This window comes from Manis pentadactyla, chromosome 13 (genome assembly GCF_030020395.1).
Source record: "Manis pentadactyla isolate mManPen7 chromosome 13, mManPen7.hap1, whole genome shotgun sequence".
In the NCBI taxonomy this organism is placed as follows: Eukaryota; Metazoa; Chordata; class Mammalia; order Pholidota; family Manidae; genus Manis; species Manis pentadactyla.
Genome location: NC_080031.1, coordinates 62,718,272 through 62,739,069, shown reverse-complemented (window position 1 = coordinate 62,739,069; position 20,798 = coordinate 62,718,272). Strand labels below are relative to the sequence as shown.

At 36.6% G+C, this 20,798-nt stretch overlaps 1 protein-coding gene across 1 annotated transcript in view; it reads left to right on the top strand.

Moving 5' to 3' along the window:
• ADAMTS19 (ADAM metallopeptidase with thrombospondin type 1 motif 19) overlaps positions 1-20,798 on the top strand; it is a 257,477-nt gene that overhangs the window by 22,403 nt on the left and 214,276 nt on the right. Inside the window, exon 3 of the mRNA XM_036902596.2 lies at positions 15,952-16,117. Coding sequence (XP_036758491.2) covers positions 15,952-16,117 — 166 coding nt within the window. The remainder of the gene's footprint in view (positions 1-15,951; positions 16,118-20,798) is intronic.

Sequence of the window (20,798 nt, the reverse complement as noted above, 5' to 3'; positions counted from 1 at the left end):
TCTGAGGGGATTTGCAGAGTAAACACTGAACCACTATTTCTTGTCTTTTAAAAGCATGTATCTTATAACCACCTTATTCTTTTAGACTGATCTACCCAGAGGTCATTTAGGTTGTTTTCTTATTTTTATAATTAAGAGAAACAATTTGCACTGCCAGTCTCCAACAGGACCTTTCAATTATACAAATACACAAGTATTTCTTTTTGGCAAAACTGCTGAGGTACTGAGTATGCACGTTTTCATTTAAGAGATAGTGCAAGATTGCTCTCCAAGCATTCATACCAGTTATTCTTCGAATACTGTTTCAGAGTACCTGTTACTCCAATAACCTCCTAACCCTCAACATTCTACCTTTAACTTTAATCTGTGTAGATGACTGTCAGTACCATCCTATTATCATTTGCCATTTAATTTACTTGATTATTGTCAGATTGATCATCTTTTCGTGTCATCAGCATTTAGAGTTTCTTTTATTATGAATTTGCTATCATATAATTTGGGAATTCTTCATAGTACTGGAGAAGTACTGGTTATAAGATACATGCTTTTAAAAGACAAGCAATAGTGGTTCAGTGTTTACTCTGCAAATCCCCTCAGTAATGTGGAGTGAAATGACATATCTGCACCAGATATTTGAAAAGTTGGGAGCTCTCCTTTCTATCCTAGAATTATTCATCTTTTAAATTCTTTTGTTGCCAGTGTTTCAGGTATTTTCTTCCAGTTTCCCAAATGTGTTTATGTTTGGTCATAAAGCATTTCTACATTTTGATGTGGTCCAGTTTGATGTACTGCCTGGGATTATCAATATTGCCACAAATTATCAATATCGCTGCATTTCGGTGCTTTTTAAAGAAGGCTTTTCCTTCTCCAAAGTCATAATCAAATCTCTCTGCCCTTCTCTATTGATACTTTTGTATTGTTGAGTTTCATAAAAAGGAAGTTTCAGAGCATTGCATAGATTATGTTGCTATTTATGTTAAAAAGAATTCACATCACTGTGAATTTTCTTGTGGGTGCCTATGTAGGGATGTATAAAGATATAAAAAGCTCTAGAAAGAATCATATCAAGTTGGTAATAGTGAATATTTCTGGAGATAAGTGAAGGGGTCTAGGATTGAGGATGGTAGTCAAAAAGATCTTTAAACTTATTAATAATTTTGAAAACCATTTTGACAGAGTTCCTGTGTATTGCTTGTATAAAGATCATGCTTGTGTGCACATGTGTATATTTAATAAACTTTTATATTTATGTATATTTTATTTTGAAAGCAGTATAACAACATAAAGTTTTTAAAAAGAGAGATCTGTTTATATTTTCACTACTTAAAACCACTGTTACAATTTTAGTATACTGTTTTTATTACCAGTCTGGTTCCCCATGATTGTACTGAGTTTTAAAAGTCCAAATTAAACTTTACCTACAATTTTTATCATTCCTAAGGAAGCTTAACATATCACATGCATTTTGCGATATTGCTACATAGACTTCAGTACAGTCAAATTTAAAGAGACTGCAACATGTGTTTCCCCTGAAAATACCATAATTTAGCTTATTATTTCCTTAATGGTGGATTATGAGATGGCTGACATTTTTTTTACAATTTTGAAAAGTGAATATTATCCTATGTGGTTGCTGTTTCAAGAATGTCTTCCCTACTCCAAGTCACAATCGTAGTTCTTCCATGTATTTTTCTTAAAACTTTTTATGTTATTGGATTGAATCAAACAAAGCAAGGAGGTCTTATTTTAAATATACCCTGAGGACAAATTGCTGGAATTGCAATTACTGAGTCCAAAGGTGTAAGTTAACTTGGCTCTGCACAGATTTCCCAGAGGGCACTAAGTTATGAGGCCACCAGTGAGGTCTGAGAGCACCAGGTTGACTTTATTTTAGTCTACTACAACGTCGAATTTTATATTCTTATAGTTTAAATTGGTGTTTGAAACAGTGTAATTGTGCCTAATTGTCAGAATTTATTTTTCTAATTACTAGCCAGGAATGACCACAATTCCATACCTACGTCTCTATTTTTTTCTCCTTTGCAAATTGTACATATCGTTTACTTCTTTGGCTGTTAGGGTCTGTCTGAGTGATTATCATTTACAGAATTGATGTGGTGTGATCATATTTATTCCTAATGTTTTCTCAATCCATTCTGCATTTTTAGTTGAATGTCAGTTAACTAAAGTTTCAGTTTTGAAAGTTTTTTTTTCTTTTAAGTAGGATGCTTCATAGTTATCTTTTTAATGTAATCATTTGGAATGAGACCATTTAGGTAGATTTCTAACTATTTAAATGAAGATGTCTTAAAAATACTGATGTCACCAGAAAAGAGATTTCTAGGAAGCATTGTGATTCTTTGACTCTGCCAGTTCAGTAATTTTAATCAATCCAGATAATTACACTAATATGATTCTAATTCAGTTGGCAAACGTTAAGAATATAGTTGCTGATTTGTTGGATTATGGGGTCAATATCCAAATATATTTTTAATATCTTGGCTGCATATAACAATATAAAACTTAACAAGAATAAAGGAGAGGTCCTACAATTAGTTTAAATAAAACTCTGGATAGAATAAAATGGCTGTGGATAAAATAATTGCCCATGTATTATCTGCTTCACAAGATTAACACTCCAGTTACTTTCCTGTTTGTTCTATTTTTCAACTTTTATTTTTCCCAATATTCATAGCACAGAGATTCCATTCATTAACATAAAAATTGCAAGATTCAAATAAAATGTGACTTCATATATAGTGCAAACCTATATATTTCTGACTTGAAATATTTGAAAGATCTGAAATATTTCCCCATGAAGAATAATAAAAAATATTAAATGACATTTTCCATTCCGTTATACTATGCCAGTCTGTATCAGGTTCTTCATGTCTCTTATTTCAGTCTCTTATTTCAGCTCATCTTAAACACTAAAGACTATTACACAAAAGACAAAAAGACATTTTTCATTCAACATTCACTTCCATCCTTTAAAATCAAAGACAATCAAACCTAGGAACAACATTTATAAACTAGAGAACATCCAAGTAAAATGAAAATTATGGAGGATAAGTAGCTATTTCATATCAGGAGTGGTTATAGTGACTGGACATATACAGAGAGGCCCTGAGAGTATTTTTCACATGTTTGAAATGTGAAAAGGCACTTAGGATGCTGAGTCAGGACTCATGGTTTAAAGTAGTTGTGGAGAGACTTTCTGGGCCTTTTGTACAAATCCTCCTGAGATCTCCCCCTGCCCAGTGGGTGTCTGGGCTGCTTCAGAGTGGTGATTGCACTTTTAGTGAGTGAAATGCATGAAATATTAAATGTTTATCAGGGATGTTGATGAATGATCTCTGGGTGAACTTGGGAACAAACTGTCCCCTAATTTCTTGTTCTGATAGGCTCTTGTTTATAAATGTCTTTCTTAAAATGTAATGCATGAACGTGATATTCCAGATGTGGTCTGGTATATGCAGAGTGTATTGGATTTCCTGGTTTATACTAGATTTGTACAGCTCTTTAGGTGTATGACCTCCCACTGTAACCTCTAATAAGTCAGCCTGGTATTACACTAGCTTTTGAAGCCTCTTTACTCACTGATGGGTTATGTATAAAAGAGAGAGGAAACAAAGGTTGGGGAGAAAAAAGGTTAAGCATGTTCTTTCAGCTCTCTCTCATCACAGATTTGTATCTGTGGATCTTGTGGTTAAGAAACAAGCATCTGAGAAAGAACTTTTGTTACATGATTTATTGTTGCTCCCCTATAATTTCTTGGATATTACTTAATACCATTCAAAATGGGAGTGGGGAGAATATTTTAATTATGCAAGGGTACTAAGCAGAAAAAAATCAACAACCCAGTAATGCATTTTGCTGATGTCTGGAGAAAGGACTTAAAATCTGCAGGAATAAACTGCTAATTACAGATCTTCCTTGACTTACAATGGGGTTACATCCTGCTAAAACCATTTTAAGTTGAAAATACTGTAAGTTGAAAATGCTTTTAATGTGCCTAACCTACCGAACACCACAGCTTAGCCTCACCTACCTTAAATGTGCTTAGAACACTTCTGTTAGTCTACCGTTGGGCAAAATCATCTAACATAAGGCCTATTTCATGATAAAGTATTGAATATCTCATGTAGCTTATTGAATATTACACTGAAAGTGAAAAGCAGAGTAGCATGCATCCAGAAAGGCTGTGAGTGTGTTGGTAGTTGACCTTTGTGATCCCATGGCTGACTGGGACTCCTGGCTCACTGCTGCTGCTCAGCTTCAGGACAGTGTCATACTGAATATTGCTAGCGTGGGAAAAAGACCCAGATTCAAAATTCGAAGTATGATTTCTACTGAATATGTATCACTTTTGCACCACTGTCAAGTTGGAAATTCCGAAGTCAAGTTGTGCATCGTAAGTTGGGGTCAGTCTGTATTATAAAAGATACTTAAGTTTTAAAATGAATGTTTGGTACACTGCTGTATTTCCTGCATCTGGCACATTGGCTGAACTATAGTCAGCAAATATTGTTGAATCAATTAATGATCATATTTATTTGACCTTTCATTGAATCCAGAAGAGTTGTAGCACATTTTCCATGTCTCTGAGCACCAGTGCTGTGGTCCTTGAATAGTTTGCTCCACTAATCTTGTTTCCATGGTAAAATGAATTTGCATCTACTCTCTAGGGGTATGTAGGAGGTTGGCAGCATCTCTGTTAATTGTGAGGTCACCAGTAAGACCTGGCAGGGATGAGTGCTCCCCCCAGCTGCAGCTGTGCAGCCTCCTCAGTGGCCTCACTCAGCTCCACTGCAAGCACCTCACTGGGCTGGAATTGCATGAGATCAGTGCCGCGAGAGCTCATCGCCATGGCGAATGGCTCTGCAAAATCACTGGGAGGAAGGAACCTTTTGATAGCAAGGTGAGCAACTGAGTCTGCACTAACTCGCTCAGTGTCCCACGTGGGATGGGGTGGCACATTGGAAGCCACCTTTTTTTGGGAATACAATACAGAGATCAAGCAAAGTGAATTAATAAGTTTAAACTCTTCTCATGACTTTAGAAAATTGAACTTATAAAATTCTCTCATTTGCAACAAAACAAAAGCCATGTTGTTACGACTTTGGGGAGCCCTGATTGATAGAGGTGGGAAGTGTTCTTTTGCTCAGTTTTTGTTCTTGAAGTTGGCAGCCACATGAGCATATGTGTTTGATTATTTTGCATAGGATTACTAAACTTTTAACCTGATCAATATGGGGTAGACAGGGCAATAATTGCTTCAGCATGAACTGAATGAGGGCTTATGCTTGCCTTTTTAAAGCCACTTCTAGAAGGAATTCTTGTTTTAAAAAATCAACTATACAACCTCCTACTTTTTTAACCTTGCCAACCCTTCTTCCTGTCCCCTTTGCTGATTTCCTTCTCTACTTCTCCACATTAGACCCTCAGGGTTTGGTCTTAGGCCTTCTGTTCTTTCTCTATGCTCTCTTTCTGAATAGCATCACTTATCCCCCTGGGCTGAAAAATCATCTTTATGTTGGCAACTTTCAGTGGTATGTCTGTAGTTTAAAACCTCCACTGAGCTCCATATCCCAACGGTCTCCTTGACTTCTCCACTTGGATGTTTCACAGATATATCAAATCTAACATGGTCCCATCAGAAACTCTTTCTCCTCCCCTTGAAATCTGTTTCATCCTCAGTATTTGACATTCCCATCTCAGTGAAAGACATCTATCTTCCCTTCTTGAGTACCCGAGCCAGAAACTCTGGAAACATCATGAATTCGCTGTGTCATTGTCCCTCCATGTCCCAATAGCAAAACCATTAACAGATTTGAATGGTTGCCCTTCTGGTTTGTATGAGGATTCAAAATTAATCTCAAATGTATTTACTTTTCTCTACCGCCTTCCTTTAGCCACCATGTGTTGCTTCCTTGATCTAGACGTCATGGTCTTGCACTTGTACTATTATAACTGACTTCAAACTGGACATCCTGATTCTACTGTTGTCATCCTATAATCTGTTTTGCAAAAAGAAGAAGAATGACTTTCTTCAAAATGTATATCAGATTACACCATCCATTGTCAGTTTCTTCCAATTACACTGCAAACAAAATCTAAATGTCTTACGGTTCGTCTTCAGAAGTCTATGTGAATCCTGCCCTGCCAACCCTTCTGTCCTGTTTTTGCTGCTATAATTGTTGGTCCATGACTCCTGCCACCTCCTGTCTCTACATCAGTTCTTCAGCTATGTCCTGGCTCGTCTATAGGTCTTTCCCACTGACAGACTTTGTGCTCACGCTGCTCTTATTTTTTGCTTTAATTACTACCATTGCTTCCCAACAAGCCTTGTATCACTCCATTTCAACATCTCTTTTAAATTAAAGTGTAATCTAAGTCATACCTTTACCTTGTTTTGAAAAGGCAATACTTCGTATAAAAATTATAACGGAAAAAATAAACTATCGGGCCCCGTCCTCTCATTCTTTGATTCCTGCCATCCAGGAACAATTGCATTTCTTTTGGTACTTGCTTTGACTTGGTATTGATAAATAACTGAGTTATATTGTTTATTCTTTGGTTTTCATTTTGAAGGTACATTTTACTGAGGTCTAAACATAGGGAACACAAACATATGTCAGTTATAAGTAGTAATTAAAAAGTATGCCTTGAGTTCCTCCCATAGATCTTTCAGGGTCATAGCCTTGGTATATGGCTTCCTTCCTGTAATACATCACTGTTCCCTCATTTCCATCATTTCTGTTCTGTTTCCTAAGGCTGGCTCCTTCTTTAGGTCTTGCCTCATATGCTCTCTCCTTAGAGAGGTCTTACTGAGCCATCCTCTCTAGCATTTCAACCTCTGCTCTATTTCTCTCAGATGCTATTTGTTTCTTTAATGGCACTTCTCACAGTTTATAACTTCTTGAGCATATTTGTCTCAATACGTGATTTTTCCTGTCTTTCCCCCAAGATGTAAGGTCCATGAAGACAGGGAGGAAAGCTGTTTTCATCTTTCAGTGCCTTGCAAACTGCCATATGGTAGGTATTCAGTAAGTAAACATTTGTAGTGGACATAAATAATTATCATGCAGATACAGTGAGACATAATAGCTTTTGGCTAGAGTGGTTGATAAACTTAGTATTGAATTCGCTTCCTATTTTCACCTTGCTTTATGAATATTTAAAGAATCCATAGATATACCAATGGATCAATTAAAAAATTATTATAAGCAACAAGAGATTACTGTATAAGGAATAGATATAAGAAAGTATATGAAAATCAATGGCTTTCCTTGATGTGAGCAAAAATTAGACTATAAAGTAAGAAATGAGATAACCATCACTATAATAAAATCATCATTTTGGATAACTAAATGTTAAGATGGCACATTCATTTCCCACTTTACTAGTTTTTACCACTCTTCATTTCTTCCACATAGAACAGCCTCTGTTTTTTCTCATACTTGTGATGTTATTTATCCATACTGGAGTTAAAAGAGAAATTTGTTGAAATTGTTTTTAAATCCCTATCTCTTTCACATGTTGGGGGAAAATTAGAAGAGGATTATTGGTTTCAAGAAGATGGGAGATGAGGTAAACTTTTTATCATTTGCAGGGGTGAAATCTATTCCTGTGTAATTATTCAGTAGATAAGGCTCTTGAAAGAACATGCACGTGAGGCCATCACGCACCATCCCATTGTAAGATCCATACCCCTTGTCCAGGAAAAGGTAGATGGTCTGAGCACCAAGAGAGGACTTCATCGGGGTTTATTTCTGAATGTGCATCAAGTAAGCGACCCTGCTGCAGAACACCCCTGGGCTCCTCTCGAATAATCATTTCCCACATATCACTGCTCCAGCCACACTAGCCTTGCTTAAATGTGCTCATAAGCCTGTTTCCGTATCATGGCCTTCGTTTGCCCCTCTGCCTCAAATGTTCTCCCCTGACACGTTGGCCTGGCCATTTCCCACACGGCAGGACTCCCCAGTGTCACCTCACCCGCAAGGCCCTTCCACATCCCTCTCTAACCCCGTGATGGGACTTGGAACCTGAATTCATATTGTGCACGTAGAACTTTTCACTGAGTAAATGGGACTCAAGGGATAGCATAATAAAATAAGCAGTTTGTTCTGTTTTTTGGTTTTGCTTTTTCTGTGCTTCCTTCCGATGTTTACTCTTGGGTTTTGAGCAGCCCCCTAGCAAATGAAGTCACAAAAAGTCTCTTTGGTAATTAAATTGTTTAACCTATAATCATCAAGCCGTCCAAATTCACAGAAAGTGACAGTTCCTCTGCCACACATCCTCCACATTCAGGCTTCCTTGGAGCTAATCACACGCAGTGAAGAGGGGGACGTGAGGTTGAGGCCTCGTTACCTCTGCACACAGGGCTCTCCTTCCCCCTGCTCAGCGCAGCCGGGCTCCTGTAGGACAGAGGCTGTAGGGGAGGCAGGGAGGGGAGTGCTCAGGTGGCTGGCCAGGTCTCCACGTGTTGCTGAACTCTGTGTGTGACAGATGCTTGAAATGGGTGCACTCTCTCTCCTGGGCCACCTCTGTGGGTTCTGGGGAGGGTCTCTTCTTTGGGGATGCCCCTCAGTCCCGGGGGTCTCACACATTTCTGGATGGTCATGTTCAGCCCCCAGGTTGGTGCTTATGTCCTGGTGGGATACCTCCAGGCTGCATTTTAAACTTGCTTTCTATTGTAAAATCGAACACAGACATAAATAAGTGTATATATGGAACAATGGAAAGCTTATTAATGGTTATGGGGGAACTGTATGTATAACTTCGACCTGGCTGAATAAATAGCAGATCGTCTCCCCTCCTGGAGAATATGTAGCTTGGTGGTGGGTCTTGCCAGCCTTGTTCACGGCTGCACCCTGAGCTCTGCTGTACAAAGTGGACATCATTAGCATTTTATGGAATAGAGGGTCTAATGACTGATTAGCTTAGAAAACTATTTTATGGAGGATAAACTGTCATTCAGTAATTAAAAACCAGGTTTACAGGGATTACTTAATACTCTTAAGGAACAAAATAACTATTCAGCTATTCTTAGATGAGAAAATAGAGTAGAATATAAATTTAGCATATGTATGCATGTACATAGGCACACACACACAGAGACCCAGACACCAGAATATATACTTTGTTGTATGTGTGTATGTGTTAATACATTAGAACTATGGACCCACACAGTAATCATTCCATGTGATGAGATGTGGGATGATTCTTTTTTAAAACTGTATATTTGAAATGTTCTGCTATTTAAAAGTTCTGGTATATGATCAGAAGACATTTTAAGAAAGGAAATAGAAAAGAATTAAAATGAAGAAGGAAAGAAAATACCAAAACCTTGAGATACTCTCCCAAATCTGCCCTGGCAGAGTTTTTGGCCATCCACCACTGACAGAGGCCTGGAGATGAAGCCCTCAGCCCCCTCAGAGAGCCAGGGCACTTTTGGCAGCTAAGAAGTCTGATCACGTAAAACAGTCAGCTCAAGATAAAGTTCAGAGCCTAGTGCAATATTTTTGTCTTCTGCTTTGTGAGGGATGGGGCCTGGCCTTGCTATTGATGTCAAATTTTGACATCTACCATCTGTGAGGTGTTGTGCTTGATGTCAGAGCCTCGGTGCAAATTTTTTAAAGATGAGAGTTATTTGGAATAACAGTTATATGGCAGGCTGAGCCTTTTGCAGATAGCCTCACAGAGGCAGCATGCATTTGAAGCCAGGCAATATTTGGCTTGAATACTGTCTTCAACCCATACTGATTTTTGTGACCTTAGGACACAATAAATCTTTATCAAACTCAATTTTTTTTTCAGTTAGAAAGTGGGCAAAATTAGCATATGTGTCCCAAGCTTGGAAATCATGGATAAATAGGATCTGGTATACAGGCACATTATTTTCTTACATTACTCTTTTCTTACAAATGTTTTTAAAAGAAGTTTGAAAAGGGAAGAGTAAAGGACTATATAATTTTTTGAGCCTGGCTAACTAGAAAAAGGTTAGAGTCATGGACAGAGATACAGACTTAAAGAGGAGGTGCTAGTTTGGGGAGAGTGCTGCAAGTCAAATGAGATAATGCAGTTGAGAGACAGTTGATCTTGATGGAATGCAGTGATGCGAGGTGCATTTCAGAATGACCTCCGTAGAGGGTCTTGTGACACCACATGGTAAATGCAGAGGACAGTTGCTGACCCCAAACCTGCCTTGGGGTGAGAACCTTGACCTGTTTAGGAAAAGAGAAGCAGTTACTAGAAAAGAGAACTAGAACAATGTAGGACTCATGCAGGAAGGAGAAAGGCAGTCCGGGGTCAAATGCTTTTGGGGAATAAAGGAAAGGAAATTGTGGGTGGCTTCAGAACACTTTTCAGTATTCGATGGTGGAAATAGGAATGCAGGTAGCAAGGATTTTTCGAGCAATGGGTTAAAACTAAATATCGATTTGGAAATTGGGAGGCTGAGATTCTAGCACTGGTATTGAATCATCTGTGTGATTTTAGGCAAGTCACCCAACATTTCTAAGCCTTGGTTTTTCTTGATTTTAAAACACCAGTGATGACTGGGTGATTCTGAGTTTCCTTCTGCCATTGCAGTTTCATAATTCTTTTTGCAGCCCTTTGGCAGGGAAAAGAAAATGGAATGATGGTAACAATGCAGTCATGTGAAAGCTTTTCCCAAAGATGGAACTTGGGCATGCAAGAAAAGCAACAGTGGAAATGCTAGAGGGAGGAAATCAAATTATAATTTTTCCCCGATGGAGTCACAGGTGAAGTGAGTAGATGTTCTTCAGAGCTGTAAATGGATATGTTTTATTTTATCTCAAAAAGAAAGAATACATTGAGTTAAAAGCCACATTCCTTGAGTGCCCATTAGGTGCCAGGCCTTAGTGAGGATAGGCACTGAGCTCAAAACCTGCCCTCAAATAGCTCCTGGTCCAGTCAGAGACCCAAAACAAGAACCACCGTGGATGCGTTAGTGTAATAGTAGGAAAGGTACAGTGTAGAAGTGGATGGGGAGGCAGTGCTTACTCTGGAGAGAGGACAGGGTTGACTTGATTTTGAAGAAATAACTTCCACACTGACAGTGACTTTCTCATTCTTCTGGGAAGAGATAACAGCATATGTGCCACATCCCAAAATATGATCATGCAACTCAAAGTTATTCTGAAATATGTGCAAATATAAAGTTTATTCACACAATTAAAATTTGTTTGTTATAGTTACATATGAAGTTTAGGTTATAATAAAACTAGTGAAGTAGGCAAGACTTTATTATACTGTATATATATTCACTAAGGATTTGGAGTTGTGTGGACATAAAGGGGAAATATTGAAAGGGTTGAGGCAGGAAAGGTATTTTAGTATGATAAGATGCTAGGATAGACAAGGTGTCAGAAGTCCATTTCCATACAGATTTATGTGAATGTGTAGAATACACAAATGCATGAAAACTCACTCCTATTTACAGTAATGTGGAAAATGACATTTTTGAATAAGGCATAAAACAAACTTACAGCATTACCATTTATGTCAAGCCCTGTATTGTGCTTACATTTAAACTATAGAATGCTTTCTTTACTTAAAGAGATATTCACTGTAACATTGCCATGCAAGAAAATACTTAAGGCAGTAGAGCCAAACTTATATAGAAGTTCAGATCATGCAGAGCATCAGACATTTGTCTAAAATGTTTTTACAAGCAAATACTAATGCCAAATACTTTCTCAATTTCTATTACTGCTGTTTAGAAATAAAACACCTGTGCTACTTCCATTTTCTCCCAAATTCTCTAATATGCCTTATAGTCAGATAGTAGACTAATCATTTTCAGAGCTTCAAGTACTTGACTTTCCTTTTTCTGTCAAGAACTTTGTCAGTTTTCAATTATAGAAGTTTCTCTTTTTTTTTTTTTTTGGCTATGTTTCCCATTTTTCTACTCAAGCCAGGCATCTTCTCAGACTGTTCCCTAGATGCCACATCCTTTTTGCAGTGGCTCATAAAACGTCCTCTCATAGGGAGTGGCCTTGTCCTAGTCTTATCCAAATCCTGTATCCCCCAAGACTCTTCTCAGATCCTGAAATTATAAGAATCTACCACCTTCCTCATGCCCTTTAGCACTTACAGCATTTAGTTCTTGCAATATACTATGTATTTTTTTAAAAAGGATGTTATCAAAGACTCTCACATTTATGCAGTTGGAGTCTCAGATAAATACCTTCAGCTGGTCCACTGCAAGTTACCTAGAAAACCAAGGTTCTGAAAGGAGAATGGAAGAATGAAGAGAAAACTTGTGATAACTGTACTTCTCTGAGTGGCTAGGAAGTGAGGCAATGGAAATGAAGGATTAACCTGGTAGGAGTGGGAATAAGAGCAGAGCGTGCCATGCTGCTGTTCAGGCACATAGTTATTTCTTATTTATGCTTACGTTAGACCTTTAGAATCTAGTTAATAGAACACAATTATTTTAAACAAATGAAACATAGTTGATGAACTGAAGCAATGATATATAAAAATCCACGCACATTAGCCAAATCAAATTTCATGTTGTGATTAAAAGTTGGTGGCCGTGTCAGTACACCTACATGAAGATCGATGTTAACAGTTGTGTTAAAAAAGCACAGAAGCATCTAAATACAGAGATAAAATATAACACCTGTTAAGAAAAGAAATGGCTGGTAACTTACTTTCACATAAGTGACAGTAAATTTGGAAAATACTGAAATTCTTGCCAAATTATCAAATCAAAGAATAGCAGTCAATGATGAAAGCTGAGATACCACAGGTTGAGAAAATGCACAGAATGGCACAATAATGTAGGGAACAACTGTTAAACTTCATTTCCAAATGTTTGCATGAAACATCTCAAAATAGTTAAAATCATTTTAAAAAGTCTAAAAAGGGCAATCTGGGAGAAAAAGGCTTATATAGCTTGCATTTATTTTAGACAATGCATCATGCCATAATTATTCACATAAGCTTTTCTTTCCTTCTAAAATTGAAAGGACAGCATTTGCACTAAAGTGAATGCCACCTACTTGTAGATCATTGGACACGGGGGTTCTGGTGCAGAGGTTAATACAAATCTGTGTTTTTTTCATGGTTTTTAAAATCACAGTGCCGATAAAACCAACTATATTGTTGGTGGAAAAGGTGAGGCCTTTGTGGGGACAGAAAGCCTCCAGATTTTCTGCAACTCTGCTTTAATATAAGTCATTATTTTGAAAGATAGGGACCTAAGCTAGAGCGTTTCGTGCTGTAGGATGGTATTCTGGTCTCAGAGGGAAAACCCTTTCCTGAGAGAGAACACTGAACAGTTGGCGCTGAATATGCCCCAGAGTGAACGGGAGTCTGGCACACTGTGGTCAGACAGTAAATATGTATTGAATGAATGAGTCACCATTTATGATTATTCCAACACTTTTTTCCTTTTTAAAAGTGGCCTTCTCACTTTTAAAAATGTCTATGGGTAAAATCCTAACACAACAGGTAATTCTGTTATGAAGAGCTTTCCAAATCCTAATTAATAAACAAAAAAACTCTCATTTCAAACAGTGTTTAATATGCTAATATGTGGATCTAAAGGTGAATAAATTTTGAGTCTTTGGTCCATACTCATTTTTGTGCTTGCATTTCATTCAATTATTCTTAATAATAAAATAAAAAATTTTATGGCAAACATTTCTGAGTGGTTACCTGGCATCAGATCCTATGATAAGGGCATTACATGTGCTTTTAAAAACATGAATCTTTGAAACGACCCTCTGAAGCTGTTGCATAGAAAAAGGCAGCAAAACTTACTTACAGTTACATGGCTAGTAGTAGCTTATGAACCCAAATAATCTTAAATCCACAATTTTATATATGTCATTGTATGTTATATGATGGTATGTAATTAAATCTTTTTTATTAAGGTATCATTGATATACACTCTTATGAAGGTTTCACATGAAAAACAATGTGGTTACTACATTCACCCATATTATCGAGTCCCCCCATATCCCATTGAAGTCATGCAGTTAAACTTTATAGGGTTTATTGTTATCAATCTAACCATGCTTATCACCTGTTGAAAGACTATCTGATTGCAAATTTAGGATTTTGGGAAACTGGGCTCTAACTGACCATCATAACATTTTTATTTTAATCATCAGCCACACTGTCAGTTTTATTAGGGACCTTGAATACTGACTGACTCTCAGAAACACAATAATGTATAAGACAAGGGTAACATATTTCTATATTTTTATTCTGGATCAGTGACATATAATGTGGCACCATGTTGCCTCTATCCATGTGTAGGTTTACTACTTCTTTAATTTTTATTATTTCAAGTTTTAAAAATTTTAAATATTTGATGTCCTCTTTGCACTATCAAATTAGGCTCCAGGGAAAGTTTGTTGGACTTCATATAATTACCTTAAAATTCAGTCTAGTTGCATATTTGAGAGAATGAAAAACATGTGAAAAATGAAATAATTTGTTGGAAGTCACATTGAAATTGCACAAAAAAGTGGCCCAAATATATTTATATGCTTAATATGTTGCAAGACTCATTTGAGTAAATCTTTGCATCATTTCCACTCATGTATGTGCATGTGTGTGTGTGTGTGCAAAAGGTGGAGAGGGAGAGACTGGGAAAGAGAGAGAGGTAAAGGGAATAGATAGAGTAGTGGAACTGTTATTCTGATACTTGAGAATTTTATTAGGGATATAAAAAATTCAGTGAAATGAAATTGATGAGGATTTTTAGATATATTCTAAGAATATCTTTTAATGTTGATGTTCACCAAATATAATGGGATGGCATATCAGCAATCACCTAATCTCCCTGTGTGGAAGATGCAATATACTTTAATAATTAAAAGAAAAATAATTTTATTCTATACTTGTAAGGAAAATATATTTTATAGCATAGATTTATTTTTTCTTAATATTTAATGTGAAGAAATTACTATATCTGAAGAAGTAATTATTATTTATTATATATACTATGCCAGTTATAGGTGGATCAAATTAAAACTCTACATAGAGATTTATATATAATTTTCATATAATTAATGCAAAACAGAATTAAGAACTTTGGTTGTAGCAGGTTGGGCATGAATAACGTAGCTTCTAAGGGATTATTTCTTCAAAACCATTTACTAAAGAGTTAACAGAATGAATAGTCAAATACGTTTTGTATAATATAATGTATAAAGAGTAAAATAATAAAAATTGAAAAGACCAAGTGGAATATTTTCCTAGTTACAGTGCAAATTTATATTCTGAAGAAAGAAATGATGAGGCTCAGCTTCAGTGTGCTTGTCTGAAGTTATTTTTATTGATCATAACCATATTTTACAGTTTTTAGCCCTCTTTTTACAATGGGCTAACTTAAAAATATGGCATATATGAAATGAAACTGGTTGTATGTAAGTGATGTGTCATTTTCTTCTGTAATTTATTGTTCAGAGGTTTTCAGAATATTTAGTAGAAGGCTTTAAGAAAATTTTATTTAGTAAGTTCAATACCGTGTCTCTGCTATATACTTGCTTTGATGTGTTACATTAATTACTTTATTAAATAAGGATTGTCAAAAAGTTAGACTATGTGGTATATATGCAATTAAAACTGTAGTGCTCTTCTGTATGTGCTGAACATATAAGCGACCCCAAGGGTCTCTCCAAGTGAGCCTTGAATGTTCCAGAATTTTTACCGTGCATCTGTTGCTGGCATCTAGCCTCCCACCCACACAGGCTAAGACTAATGAAGTTTCTGCTGTGCAATAAAGTACATAAAGATGAAGTAATAAAATGGGAAGACAGTTACCTTATTAGTGGGGTTGCTAAAATAGCTTCATTACAATGTATGCACATATGTGAAAGAGTGTCTAAATAGGAAAATCTAGAAGGTAATTTATTCAAATGGTATCTCTTACATATCCTTTCATGTTATATATTCCAGATGGGATTTATACAGCTCAATGAGGACTTCATATTTATTGAACCACTCAATGATTCAGTGGCCATAACGGGTCACCCACACCGTGTGTATAGGCAGAAAAGGTCTATGGAGGAAAACGTCACAGAGAAGTCAGCTCCTCACAGTCATTCCTGTGGCATCATTTCAGGTAACACCTTCTCCTGAAAGGATTTAACTAAATACGCAGTATGAGATGAGTCTTTTAAAATTCTTTACTTTTCTTTCTGCCTACCTATCTGTCCATGCATCCGTCCATTCATCCATCTACCAACTTTATCTTTTTTTTTAATGTGGAATCTCTTTTGGTTGATGATAATTAAACATATCTATGTGAGACATATCTTTTAGTTTTCTATGAAGCACAGCATTTTAATATCAAAAAATGGCAACTCAAAAGGATTTCAGAGATTAATATATAACATGTCCTATACCTCTGTCTCAAACTGTGATGTGTTTCCCATGGGATACTGTTCACCTCACTGGAATAGAAATGACACAGAGAATTCCAGATCTCTCAAAATTGAATACTTTGAGCTCATGGCCTTATTTGAGTCCCCCTCTATGAGACCAGAAGTCCTCTTCTTCCTTTTTTTTTTCATTTGACCCAAGTGAAAATCAGCTTGGAGATTAAAATTAGCAGAGGAATAGGAAGAAAAGTAAAGATTTATTTCTTTAAATTTTTTTCTCAATATCAGAATACCTTCAATCTGGATGTTTCAGAGGCTCATATACATTCCCAACCATCAAATCCTAGTCTCTTGTCTGCCAGTACTTCACAGAAATAAAATGTGTGTGTGTGTGTGTGTATGTGTGACTCTTCTGTGCACTTCCTTATTTCCTTTGGCAGAGATCTGTGGCATTAACAAAAATAGTAAGGAAAATGAGCGATTTCTCTTACATACGTCAGACCTGAAAGCTATAGCCAACATTCAGAAAATAATTAGAAATCCCCCTAGGAAAAAATTTTAGACATCTAATCCAGACATCTCAATGAATGTTTACTGAGATGAAAAATATTTCCAGTTAAAATCTGAGGAAATATGAATTTACTGAAGAAGTTTTGATGTAAAGACTTTAAAGTTTGATTTACAGATATAAAATTAGGTGTTAGTTTAGTTAGCACCAAGATATTCTAAAATTGGGTACGGTTTGAGGCTCATTTAGGTTTTTGACTTGTGACAATAAGTAACACTTGCAGAGGTTGGAGAATGTTCATGTAATCAGTTGTCTAGGGCGTTCAGAATCAGAAAGAATTAAAATATGTTTCTGTTTAGACATATTTATCTGAAATTAATCCATGATTTCTATTTTCTTTTGGGAAAGTTCCTGTCTGTCTATATGGGAATTATCTTCCAAAGTGGTTAAGTGACTCTATCTCTGTGTCACACTGTTCAGTGTAGACGGTTGTCAAGTCAATTTAAGACAGACAAATCCCTCTTCTCTATTCTAAGAACTTTGACACAAAGGAGATAAAACAGCCAAACAAAAGTCATGGCATTATGAACAAGCAAAAGAAAGGCTTTAAGGCTTTTGTACGGTGAGATGATAACAGAAACTTGGGTTTAGTCCATTTAAGGAAATTGCCTTGTATGAGTTGTACTGAAAATCTGCCCTATGCAACTTTTGAATACTATTAAGTTCCAGCTGTTCCAATTACTCATGTGCATGGATGACACAAAGCAGGCTTTGTGTGCCGTTGTGCGTGCAGGAAAGGTTTCTAGAAAATTCTTAATGTCAATAGGTCTAGAAACCATAAACCCACTGTTTATATTTGGAAAATATTGTTTATAAGGTTTCTAATTATTTTTTTTAGGTACCACTGTTATATATTAATTGACCTATTTGGATCAAGCACTTGCTTTCAAGGTGTGCTAAACTACCATCAGTCAGATGATTTACTGAGCTTATCTATTTTCAGAAGATTTTTTTTAAGGGTCTAGAATTTAAAGAATCATTTAAAAATGAGCAATCCATGAAATACAATATTCATTTCCACTGATGTGTCTAATTGTACTTCTTAATCCAGGCTGATGCATTAATATAGTAAACACATGATTCAAATCTGGATAATGTTTCGGTTTTTGCCTTTGTACAATGGAATCATAATGTTTTCTAGTTTCAGATTGGTCTTTGCACTATCTCCTTTCATCATTTTGATGCCTTAGGTATATTACTTTTATGTATTGATTACATGAATATTTTTTCTAAACAGGTAACTTCATACATTAGGGTGGCTTTGTTATGTTCTTTAGTAAAAGATAATACAGAGGAGGGGAAGGCACATGAAGTTAAGATTCAGAGGCCCCCAGGTTCAAGGCTTAGCTTCAGTCTCACTCCAGCCAGGTAATCCTCTTCAATTCCCTTCAGCTTTTGAACCTAGGCCTCTTTATTTGCAACATAAGCACAACTGGTCACATCACAGGGAAGTACAGCTAAATGACACAGCTCTAATTCTCAGGAGACAACCAGTATATTATTTTAGACAAACAAGTAATGAGTAATTATACTGTAGTATGATGAGAACTGTGGCAGACTCAGTACACAAAATTCCAAGCTTCTGAAATTGGTGGGCTGAGCCTCAAAGATCTAGTAAAATTTACCAGACTACAGATTTACATCTCTGGGAGTAAAAAGAGCAGAGTGTGCAGGCTAAGATAATGAACTCTGGGGTCAGACTGCCTGTATTCACATACTTATGCTGCCACTTCCTAGCCATGTGACTTTGGAAAACTTATTTTATCTCTGAAAAGCTCCATTTGCAATATACAAAATGAGGCTAGTGATGTCTGAATCTCAGGGCTGTTGTCAAAATTAAATGAGAGTATGCATTAAAATGAAAATGTATGTGAAATTTTTAGTGCATGTTATCAGGTGGGGAAAGAACATTTCAGCTGGCAGAAGGAATAATACATGCAAAAATCTAAAGCCAGAGGAAAGCACCAACTTGGGAAGCTTAAGCCAAATGTCTGTAGCACAGACCTGAGGTACAGCCCTGGAAAGGCAGTCAGGGAGTTGATAAAGGAGGGACTTTAGTGCCAGGTAAGGACTTTCTATGGAAGGCAAAAGGTGGTATTTGAAGATTTTAGGTAGGTAAGTGACCTCATATATATCCCTTAACATTTTAGTATAAATTTATGACTATGTCTGGGACTCAGTGTGAACAACAAAGAGATTTATATAGAATTGAAGAAGACTGATCTTTTTAAGCAGGACACAAAGATCTTCTATTCTTAGCACTAACTTAATCAGACCACTATTGAAATAGTTTCCATGTTTCCCATGCACCATCCATAACTGCTGTGGAGATCTTTGTCAGTATGTGAAGGATGTTATGGGGAACAAACATTGAGCGTTGGTGATTACACAGTTTAAAATGTTTTCTCTAACTGGAAGTGTGCAGTATCAACTGTGTTGTTTTTATACATGCATGTAGGTAGGAAAGGGTCTCAAGATTTCAAAGATGACAAATGAGCTTGGCATAGCCCTTGTAGACAATGAAGACACCAAGGGAAGCAGTTTAATGAAAAGATTACTCCAATATGCATGATTTTCATAAATAATGGCTAACTTATATGATGGAATCTACCATGAAGTTGAGATTCTAAAGAAACTAGAATGTTCCAAGTAGTCTATTTAAATTTAACATGCAAATAAGGATCCAGCACACTGACAACATGGGACCAACACAGCTGTTAGTAGCTGGGCCAATAAAGCAAACAAACTTCATGGTCTGTTTACCATTCTGGGTCCAGTTCAAAAGCCCCTCATTTTATAACTATTCCCTTGGTTTTGTTTGAGCTCCCCTTTTATTTTTCTTATATCTCTGTCTCCTCCACGGGTGTGTCTTCCTCCTGATGCACAACTCCTAAATGTGGGCATTTCCCAGGACTTCCTCCTTTTCTCCTACTTCTTTCTCCATGTGCTTTCCCAGGATGATAAAATCTAAATCCAAGGGTCCAATTTCACTTACCCATAGACTAGTTCCAGTCTCTCTGTCTCCATTTTCACGTCTCTCCTGACTGCCACGTGTGCAGTCACTCCTGCTCAGATGTCTGTCAGGCACCTCAGACTTCATGAATCTGGAGGTGAGCCCATCATCTCTCCCCCCAGACTCCTCTCCCCCACCATCCACCTCGTCACTACCACCATGCACTGACCAAAACAAACAACAGCAACAAGAAATCCTCCCTTTTCTTCTTCTAAGTCTATTAATTTCACTCATGATGATGTCTACTTCCTAATATTTTGCCTATATCTCATCTTCTCTGTTCCTACCACTGTGGGATTCTCATCGCACAGAGTCCATGACATATGAGTGTATGTTTTGGATCACTGATCACTGAGTGTATGAATGTTCAACTTTAGTGGATACTGCCAATGAGTTTTCCAGTGTTTATCCTAACTTAAACTTCCAGCATGTATGTGTATGGGACTTCTAGTTGTCCCCACATTCTTGTTGACACTTGATAGAACTCTTTGTTTTTTAAACATTCTAGGGATTTTAATTAATTTAATGTTTTAATTTGCATTTCCCTGAAGACTAATGAATTTGAGCATTTTCTCATAGTTAATTAGTTATTTGGATATCCTTTTTGTGAGAAATGGCCAATTAAGTCCTTTGCCAATTTTTCAATTGTGTTGTCTGTCATTGATTTAGAGTAGCTTTTTAGTTCTTTATTGTGGAAAAATACTGTAAACATTTTCTCCCATTTGGTAGCATGTTTTTCATTCTGATAGAGGCATGTTCTAATAAACAGAAATTTTACATCTTTATGTAGTTAAATTTTATAAGCATGTTTATTTATTTGCATTTGCTGCTTTTATTTGGC